The sequence below is a fragment of the Protopterus annectens genome, chromosome 13.part0 (genome assembly GCF_019279795.1).
Source record: "Protopterus annectens isolate FY-2018-M chromosome 13.part0, PAN1.0, whole genome shotgun sequence".
In the NCBI taxonomy this organism is placed as follows: Eukaryota; Metazoa; Chordata; order Ceratodontiformes; family Protopteridae; genus Protopterus; species Protopterus annectens.
Genome location: NC_056747.1, coordinates 410,113,648 through 410,124,567, shown reverse-complemented (window position 1 = coordinate 410,124,567; position 10,920 = coordinate 410,113,648). Strand labels below are relative to the sequence as shown.

At 38.3% G+C, this 10,920-nt stretch overlaps 1 protein-coding gene across 1 annotated transcript in view; it reads right to left on the bottom strand.

The window, feature by feature from the left end:
• Positions 1-296: 296 nt before the first annotated feature.
• The window catches only part of DHX33 (DEAH-box helicase 33), a 380,923-nt gene continuing 370,299 nt past the window's right edge, over positions 297-10,920 (bottom strand). The window contains exon 12 of the mRNA XM_044054042.1: positions 297-1,082. Coding sequence (XP_043909977.1) covers positions 774-1,082 — 309 coding nt within the window. The 3' untranslated portion in view covers positions 297-773. The remainder of the gene's footprint in view (positions 1,083-10,920) is intronic.

The window sequence follows — 10,920 nt, the reverse complement described above, 5'->3', positions numbered from 1 at the left end:
ACCTGTCAACTTTCTGTGCATACCAAACCAAATGCATATAAAAGACTGACTTCAACTTATCAATGCATCCTGGTGTGGCTGAGTGGTGGGAGGATGGTATGGCTTATGGAATAACCACTCTCCTACTTTTCTTTAAGGAAGTGTATGTTACATGGAAATTCTGATCAAACCTTCTCACCAAACTCTCCTGGTTCAATGGTGCATGCGAAGGTAGAGACATTAATGGATGCTTATTCACTGGAAAGGGAAAGCAAGATGAGAAAAGTGGATTCAAGGAACAGCCAAATTACTTCAAGTTAGAGAAAAATAATTTACTGTTGAATACAGTCCAGAAAATATACATATATGTAACTCTTCCTAGGAATTTTACTTGACTACAGCCAATAAACCAAACTATACTTACATATATTTACTTTCCCCAACAAGCTACTGAAGCCATTTACAGAAACAGCAAGAAAGAAAACTGTACTCTGAAGAATAACATGACTGGCTGCTGCTATATGGTCCAACGCTCTGACAAGTAGCAGGTACTATTATCTACTCATTTTTTTTTCAAAACAGAACAGCAGCCATTTGCTGTGACAGTTCTTCTACTGTTAATTCCAGTAAGATCCACATTGCTCCATGTCCTGCCAGTGTCAAACACTGACCGTCGTGGCCCAGTGAGGCCTCACTTTTAACATAAGGAGCCATACCACTACGAGCAATTATATTCAGAAGATCAGCATGCTCTGTTAAGGAAACACTCAGGAAGTAGATTTATTTAATATAAGTCAGTTTTTGTTAGACTTTAGCTTCCTGCGGAAATAGTCTGGTGCAGTCTCATAAAGCCATTCAGAATCAATAACACAAAGGTCTCGCATGTAGCACTTTGAAGTGTGAAGCAACTCATTGTAAATTACATAGGCAGGTTTGCAGTGGAAAAGTACAGAAGAAGGGTGGATTGCCACTGGCTGATGTGTGTCAAGTGTAACATATGTACCATCAAGTTGCAGTTCAGCTACATGCATGAAAAGACCATGAGCCAGGCATCGCCGGATATTTCCAGTGTCCATGCGTGAAGACTCTAAAGGCATTCCTAGCTGTTGAAGAGGAAAAAAAAAAAACAAGACATGGGTTAAGGTTAAACTTTTACTTATATCACCACCATCACATTACTTGCTATAAAACTGAAAGAAAATTTATCTCTGCACCCTGTTAATCAAGGACAACAAAATAGAGCTAGAAAGATAGGAATTCCCAATATTAGCAAATGTATATTAAAGTTAAGATATCTTAACATTATTGTTGTTACAGAAATCATCCTGTTTTTTAAAAAAAATCAAGTAAATCACCATCTCAGTCTCTTAAAAGACAACATACACTACATTTCTACCATAATTTATTCCTGAATTATACTCCATATATAACCCCGTTTAAGCTTAAGGGTTCAAGTTTGACATCTGTTACGTCCACTAAAAAGACATTCCAGACATCCATCTGACTTTCAGCTGATCCGCTACATGTAGTCTGTTGTGAAGTGGGTAAGTCTGCAACTTGTTGATCACAAGCTACAACAATACTGCAGTGAGATTTCCCTTTCTTTCATAGTTGTACAGCTTTGCAGCTGAAATATTTTGCCCCATTAAAAAAGTTTTTTTGCTTGAAGTTTTGACAAATTGTGCTCATCCAGACAAAGGTTCAACAAGTACCCATTCGGGATTTGGTGGAGGAATGAGGTTTATGAGAAAGCAGAAATTGAATAATTTATGTAAATATTGCCCAGATTATAAACTATTTAACAATATATGTGATGTATAATGTTTGTAAATGTGAACTTGTTAATATGGTTTGACATAAATGTAAGTCTATGTCACAAGTGATAATATAAAAAGGGTGTTTTAAAATAAGTACCCATTCAGGGACATACAATACAAGTACTTCAGTGAAGTACAGTTTCCTGATATATCTCTTAAGCCCCCCCACTACATTCAACCTAGTTTTGGCACTGTACGAGAATAAGAGAGTACTTGCTCCTAAATCCTACTCATCAATGTGAGGTATTTGTCTTCTTTTGTTACATCTGCATGAATGATATAAGATATGGCATCATACTACTTTAATATGCAAATGAATATCATTTAACTAAAAAAAGAAATGTAAACCAATGCATACTTCTGTTCTAATGTTTTATGTTTTTTTATTCAGAGACATATCCTACGTACATTTTTTATTTTGCTAATGGTCCTGCTGTAGCTGAAAATGGTTCATGGACCAGTCTACTTACCAGATTAACAAGTAAATTAGTTTAGAATCTCAGAGCAAACCAAATGTAATAATGAGTGTTTTATTAAAATGTGCATGGTCGACACGCGATAGAAGTGAAACTTCTACAAGGAAGTGCGAAGGAAAACAAATGGCACAGTTGGCTCCTTTGCACTTCCTTACTGAAGTTTCACTTTTACCATACGTGATGACCATGCAATTTTTTTTTTTAATCCTATAACCAGACTTTTTTTTAGGCTGGATGATAATGATATGAAATTCCTCTCATCATCTTTGCTCAAGAATGTTGGGCAATGACAAAGACAAAAATAAGAGGGGGACAATTGCCCTTAATCAGCGACATATTTTAAACGTTTCTAAAAATCAATTCAGAAGGTTAACAGAACAGCATGTTTTGCATCAACATGCATTATAAGATCAATAATGAAATGCAGACTGGCATTATTTACCACCTGAAATCCTCAGTCATTTAACAGAAAATCAAAACTTGTAGGAATTTGGTACAAAAATATGAAGTAAAATCAGGGACAGTTTAAAGGTAAGGGGTCCGTTTAATTTGTTCATCTGTGTTTTTATACAAGATTCACAAATAACATGGCATCATCTATTGCAAAGAATATGTTTCAGTTGCACCTCCTTTTTGATCAACTGTGTGTGTGTGTGTGTGTGTGTGTGTGTGTGTGTATGTATGTATGTGAAAGAGACACAGACAGAGATTGCTACTTTCTTGTAAGGTCTAACGTACTAAAGCACAAAAGAAAATATAATACAGCTGACAACTTGACAAAGCCTGATATTACCAGGCGAAAGCGCTTGTTTTGAGCTGGTCGTTTGTGCAAATAAAGGATTTACAGTACCTACTGGGTTTTCATTGAAAGCTGTACCTTTTTTACGCTAGTTACAGCGTGGATTAATTTTCTTATCACTGACATTATTTTGGAAAGCCGAGCAACGCTGGTATTTGCCTGTGGAGGTATTTTGGTCATTGGTTTGTGCTTCTTTGTTTTTTTTGAGTACAGCTGGCTACCTGTCGCAGTAGCAAAAACATTTTTGTAAGGGAACTCATTGAGCAGCCAGATGTGCTCAGATTTCTTCAACAAGCTAACTTGTTGAAAACTGTTTGTACAGTGACATACATACTGAACTGTAAACCAACATGCAGCAGCACATGTAAAAAAAAAGAACGTTTTAAGTGGCAGAGACATTATCACTGGGACACATTTTTCTCTCTCTCTCTCTTTTGGTAGCTTAGTTGCTTCTCATTTGTTCCATATGTGTGTTTGATGACATGGTATTTAGTGCCTTTAGGCTGACGAGCCCAAATTAACGCGTACACCAGGGATTTACTTGAATTGTGGAATGCCCCTGTATAATACTTTTTGTTCGCTTTGGTTAATTTACTACTTGTCATCAAAAGGAAAGCTCATGTTTACATGTTTAACTGCTGAATTAACGTGCCACATTATATAACTGTGCCTGTTGTTGCTGTATCTTTCGGCTTTTCCCGGTTAGGGGTCGCCACATCGGAACTCCGGTCCGCTAATAACTGGCAGTAGATTTTTACGTACAGAGTTGCCAGCCCTGACGCACAACCCTCAACGAAAGTACACCCATTCACACATGTCTCCACACAGAAGATGCTGATACTGCTTTATTTCACTTTGCCTGGTTCAGTATGCAAGTTGCACTTTACTGACTTCTCAATGTCTTGGCTCATAACTGAAAAGTGATCCTAAGATAAATTCACATAGCCCTGTTGACAAAAAAAAAAAAGCATGTGACCTGCAAAGGTATATTATACCAGACTAATGCAGATCCTCATTTTTCACATATGTAAATATTTCATGGGTCTTCTCTCTATACATTTCTCCCAGTCCAGAAACTGAGCGGTACTTTTTGGTAAAATTTAAATTTTTTATGATAAGCATACACCACTTTAAAAATGTAAATGAAGTCTCATACACTGATGTAAAATGGTTGCGTCCAAAATTTTGCAACTGCAGGCAATGTTTTAAGACTAGTCATTTCATCTCAATGTAATACAATGATATTCCAGTCAATACCCAGGATTCTGTTTAGTAATGACTTCCCATGTCCAGAAGGGTTGTGGGCATTACTCCTGGTAAAAATTTACTGTGAGCAATCCACTTGCCCAGGTTCCTTTTGAATAGTCTCATAGAGGTGCTCTGCTTCACATGAACTGGCAGTCTATTCCAAAGAGGCGGCAGTCGCTGGGAGACAAATTTGTCCCTACAGCACATCCTATTCAAGTCTCAGGGCCATATTTAGATCCCTGGAATTGGTGGCTCTAGTCCCGTTTGATTTATGGATGTGCAGCAAATTCATTAGGTCTGGGTCAGAGTGTGCTCTGCATGAAAGGCATACGTCTCCCCTAAGAAGTCTATATGATACTGAGTATAGTGACAGGGATTTTAGTCGATCTGTGTAAGGTACGTGCTGAAGTCCTTTGATCTTCCTTGTTAGAAACCTCTGAGGTCTCTCCAGTTGTTGCAGGTGCTTTGTATGGTACATGCCAAAAGGGGCGTTATACTCAATTATGGCCTTGGGCTTGATTAATGATGCGTACAAAGGTATTATTAACCTCCTTTGCTCTAGAGGTGATGCTTTTGCTAATCAAGTGTGCTACGTAGAAAGCCTTCCTTACTACAGTAGACACATGGTGGTCGAAGTTAAGGTCACAGTCTACTTGTGATCCCAGATCCCTTAACACTTTGTAGGTATATAAGGTATTGTTAATTTGATAGTGTGAAGGGACATTATTTTTACCATAGGGAAAGATGATGCATTTCTTTGCATTTAGTTTGAGACCGTGACTAAGATACCAGTCGATGGTTTGTGTAAGACCCTCCTGAAGTATGCTGATATAATTTGGGGATTCAATAATTGTACCCAGTTTGGAGTTGTCTGCAAACCTGGTCAACCACAGCCTCTTAGTTTTGGCCTGAACTTCTGAGAAGTATATACAAAACATTCGGGGGCCAAGCACTGACCCATGTGGCACCCCGCTGATGACAGGTCTGCAGGTTGATGTAGAGTCACCCACTTGTGAGCTAATTGGCAATCTATCTTACAACAAAGCAGTTTACATTCAGTTTGCTAAGTTTATCAGTAATGCCTAAGTGTGGGACTGTGTCACAGGCCTTGGCTAAGTCGTGGTATGCTGTATGTACAGATTTGCCCTTGTCAATGGTCCTACAGCTAGTACTTGTAGCAGCTGGAAAAAACTTCAGTGAGACACCACAGTTATAATGATAAAAAACAGCTTTAATTCCACATAAAATAAAGATTAGAAGTACGAACGATATGCGCTTTCAACTAATATAGCCTTCTTCAGATCGTAATACATATCCTGCAAACAAACCTTTTAAAACGTAAACATCCAATCATAAATAAGCTTTAATAAACCTCTTCCAATCATGATTCATTTCCTAACATAATGGTATTGGCTGTGAGACGGCTAATCAAAAGCTTAAGTGTTGACATACCTCCAGTATTAACCAATGGAGAAACTTCCAAACACAAACTGTTTTCAGAAAAAAAGGTCCAATGACTAGCTTGGGGGAGGTCTAAAAATTTTTTGACGATCAATGGTGTATCTTTCAATTATAATATGGTAGAAGCCGAGCCTCCAAGGGACAGCCTATCATCAATTCCCCAACAAGAGAGCCACCAATCACAAACCAGTCAAAGAAAAAGAAAAAGAAATCAGTCATTGGCCTCGATCGGCATGTATCCTGCGAACAACCATGCCATGGGTCCAACTTTCCATGTACAAACCATCAACAAAAACACACCACCAATAGGGTCACAACGACTGGCAACAAAATACACCAGATAGGATACAGACAATCCACCACTTGAAGCTCCATCAGCCAAACCAACAAATCGCAACAAAGAAAGATTGAGTCCAAACTTTATCAAGGAAAAACAACAGAGAAACATCCAATCTTATAAATAACAAAAAAAAGGGAGGGGGGGGGATACACCTCTCAAACATACCAAACAGGAAGCTTCCAGCCACTATAAAACCGAAGGGCCAGTATGCATGCTACGAGCCAAGCTTACTGTAAACAGGCTGGTAGCAACATTCTCAACATACCGTATTGACAAAATGAGTACAAACAGTTAATTATTTAAAGCTGTGCAAGCCAAATTAATAGAACATAATAAAAAAGCAATATGGCTGAAAGGCTATATTAGGGCAAAGAAATCATTACTGAAATATCTTAATCCTGGCAAAAGAACACTAATGATGTAGAACAATAAAGCTTCCAATCCCAAAAGGTGCTGAGCTAAATAGCCAGTCATTAGTTCAGCTAGTGATGCGATAGCCAATCGTAGCAAAAACACAGGTCAAGCCTCCTAAAATCAACCTATTGTGGATCTCCTTGCTTATAGTATACATTTTTACATCGTTATAGTATTTTTTGCTAAATTAAGATATTTCAGTAATGATTTCCTTGCCCTAGGATAGCCTTTCAGTCATTTTGCTTTTTTATTGTGTTCTATTAATTTGGCTTGCACAGCTTTAAATAATTTACTATTTGTACTCGTTTTGTCAATATGGTATGTTGAGAATGTTGCTACCAGCCTGTTTACAGTAAACTTGGCCACTAGCATGCATACTGGCCGTTTGGTTTTATACTGGCTGGAAGCTGTCTGTTTGGTATAGCTGAGAGGTGTTTCCACCTTTTTTGTTATTTAAAAGATTGGATGTTTCTCTGTTTTTCCTGATAAAGTTTGGACTCCAGCTTTCTTTGTTGCGATTTGTTGGTTTGGCTCATGGAGCTTCACTCAGTGGATTGTCTGCATCCTATTTGGGGTATTTTGTTGTCAGTGGATGTGACCCTATTGGTGTTGTGTTTTTGTTGATGGTTTGTGCATGGAGAGTTGGACTCATAGCATGGTAGTTTGCAAGATTGAGGCCAATGACTGATTTCTTTTTCTTTGAATGGATTGTGATTGGTGGCTTTCTTGTTGGGGAATTGATGATAGGTCATCCCTTGGAGGCTTGGCAACTACCATATTATAATTGAAGGATACACCATTGATTGTCAAAAATTGTTTAGACCTCTCCAAAGCTAGTCACCGGACCTTTTTTTCTGAGAACAGTTTGTGATTGGAAGTTTCTCCATTGGTTAATACAGAAGGTATGTAGACACTTAAGCTTCTGATTAGCCCTCTCACAGCCAATACAATTATGCCAGGAAATGAATCATGATTGGAAGAGGTTGATTAAAGCTTATTTATGATTGGATGTTTACTTTTTAAAAATGTTTGTTTGCAGGATATGTATTACGATCTGAAGAAGGCTATATTAGCTGAAAGCGCGTATCGTTCCTGCTTCTAATCTTTATTTTATGTGGAATTAAAGCTGTTTTTTATCATTTTAACTGTGGTATCTCGCTGAAGTTTTTACCAGCTGCTACAAGTACTAGCAGTGGTGCCTTGCCGAAGATTTTACTTTGCTTTTGTTTCTTCTATTCCTCGGCAGCTTTAGCAGTGCTAGCAGTGTTTTTGCTTGTTGATTTATTTTTCTGCAACACTGCACATGGCAGAGAATCTGCTCACGAAAGATGAACCAAAGGGCTCTAACTTTGCCCACTTTTTAAGTGATTCCTCCAACCCTCTTCTGTTGCTGTTCTCCATTCCACAGGAACACAGCCTGTGGCTGACTCTGTGATTGAATAAGGTACTTAATGCTGATGCTAGTTCATGTTTTAATTTGTTTAGAAGATAGCCTGGGATGCCATCTGGCCCCACAAAGGGCTGTGTTTTTTTTGCCAGAGATAAGGCTTTACTGATCTGCTCTTCAGATATGTAGGGTGGGGGAAGCTGGGGGAAAGGTCTGTGATAAGTTTGTAGTGAATAAGGGAGTGAAATTTTCCCCAAGTCTGTCTGCCAGCAGATTTGCTATCTCTGCGGGATCAGTATATGTGATACCGTTAGTCACTAGTTTGGCACATGCTTGGGTCCTACCTTTTAGGCTGCATACAGAGCTGTAAAAGGCCTTATGGTTATCCTTAGTAGTGACTGCCAAGTTTTTCTCAAAGTTACCCTCAGAAGATTTTACGTGTTGTCTTATTTGCCTGCTGAGGCTGAGGAGGGTGCTTTCCACTGTTGGGGCCTTGTCTCAGTTTTCTTAGACAGCAGCTTTTTGCGTTTGTTGTAAAGTTTGTTGATGCTGGATGTCCACCAGGGCAGCATGTTTTTACTTGAGGCTCTGGCTTTGATTCTCTCTGGAACAGCCAAGACTATACACTTACACAAGTGATTGTACAGGGCTTTAGTGTAAGCTTTGGTGTAGTTACCATTTCCAGCTGGGGGTGGGGCTTGGAATGGTTTTATACCTTCCCCAGGATGGTAGTTTGTCTTGGTGAAGTTATTTAGTCCGACTTAACCCTTAGTGAATTCTGGTGTTACTGCCAGTTTGAAGGCGACTGATTTGTGGCCAGATTTAACTAATGATGGTCCAACAGTTGCGGTGGTGCAGCTGTTTGTCATGTTAGTGAGGACCAGATCTAGTATGTTTGTTCCTCTTGTTGGGGTTTGAACAATTTGTTCCAGGGCATTTGAGTTAAAGTAAAGGAATTTTTGCTCTAGTGAGTTAGGGCTAGAGTAGGTTTCCCAGTTGATGGCGGGATAATTGAAATCTCCCATGACCAAATGGTTTGGCAATATTTGGATTGACTCCAGTTTGATGCTGTAAAATGTCTTATAAGATTTATTAACTGCAATGAAGGTTTACTCAGACAGGTGTGGAAGTGTGCACTACTGTAGTGTGTGTGTGTGTGTGTGTGTGTGTGTGTGTGTGTGTGTGTGTGTGTGTGTGTGTGTGTGTGCTTGAGTGATTATCTCAGAGTTGTATGTATGTGGGTGTGTTCCTGTTATTTGTGACCCAGCATGATATAAAATTAAACCAGGACTTTCTAACTTTTTCATGTTTTTCCATCACAAAGTGATAACTATTTTAAACTGAGTAATAAATGTTTACAGGTCACATGGATGACTTTTAGCTACTTTTCTTTAATGGTGCTCCTCTATTACTACAAACGATAAGTCAGACATTGAACTCTAACATCAAATCATAATTTATTAAGAATGTAGCCTGGCAATCAGTCTGCAGGTTAAAATGGAATCAGATGCTGTGAAGGACAGCAGCGGAACATTTTAGTTGCAAATCAGAAATAATGTTGCAGTTCACTGACCCAGTATGCTAACTATAATTATAGACTGATATTTAACTTACAGTTGTAATGGTCTAATTCCATCATGCAACCCAACACAGTAGGCATGGTTTTAGGGTGTAAAGGAATGATGCCAAAGTTTAATTCAAAGTACTAGTTAAACTTTTCGGCTGTTAAAACTACATTACATGTTGAAATATGTAACAGCTTGTTCACCGTTTTCAGCTTTTATAGTTTGATCACAATAAACTAACAGTATGTGTCATGAAGTGTGGACATTTGATAAAAAATTATGCAGAAGACAAGGATAGTATGCTTAGACACAAGCTAAGGGGCATATATAAAGCTGTGTTTTACACACAATACTTACTAATTTTTATGATTTCTACATTTTTTTTTTGCTTTCTTTCCTTAAGAGTGGAATTTGTGTGTATGTGTCTAGCAATGGACATCTCCTGTCCCTTTTTTCATAGCAGTTCCGACAGCTTTTTTGTAAGAGATAGTCTTGTGGGCACTAGTGTTATTCATGACACATGGAACAACATTGGTGGAAACTGTTAAAATTCTCAGAAGAGCCCTAAATCAGCATCCCCATTTCCCTTGCCAACTCATGGTTCAGCGACAGTCAGGCGCTGAATAACTCCACTGTCCGGTGGAGTCTCACTTCTGTTTCACTCTGAACCAGCACTACTGCACCAAAAGTTCACTTCAATAAACCTCAGCTTTGGTAACCCTGCATCACAATGAAACATAAAAACATTTACAACAAATCAAGTCCAAATCTGTGCATATTTTCATACGTGCATATTATGATCAGTGCTCATGCAGAGTGTATTTATTTATTTTTTTTTAACAAAGACACGCATCAATAAAACAACTCTTCCATGATCAGGTATGCCAAAATAATTTTCAAAAAGTTATGCCAACTATTTTCAAACGAGATATTTTTTTTAACAGCTACTCATCCATAAGATGGCAGTATATAAAACTTATTAATGCACATGCTTTGCTGGGAGAATCACTCCTTTTCAATAGCAGCTTTGCAGACTGTTTCTATGTAAAGACTGTGACCCCCCCAACTCAGATTTTTTACACGTCTTCTTAATACCTTAAAATATACAGTGTGCATATGCTCCAAGTCTTCCATGTTTTGAAGGAGTCTAGCTACATCTACTACACTACTGAAATTAACCACCCAGTTCTGCGTGCCAGCTTGAAGAAATCTCCTGCAAACCAGACCTTTTATTTCTGGTCACTAAAAATCATTAAATTTATAATTTTAAATGAACACATCAATAAGTGCACTGCCCTTTACATGAAAGTACAAAGGAACATCTGGAGTTAGTACTACAGTGACTTAGCCAGTGCCCACTGATACCCTAATAATGCTTTTGTGGGGCATGTTGTTTAAAAACATTGTACTGTTGGGTTAAAGCAACTACATGGG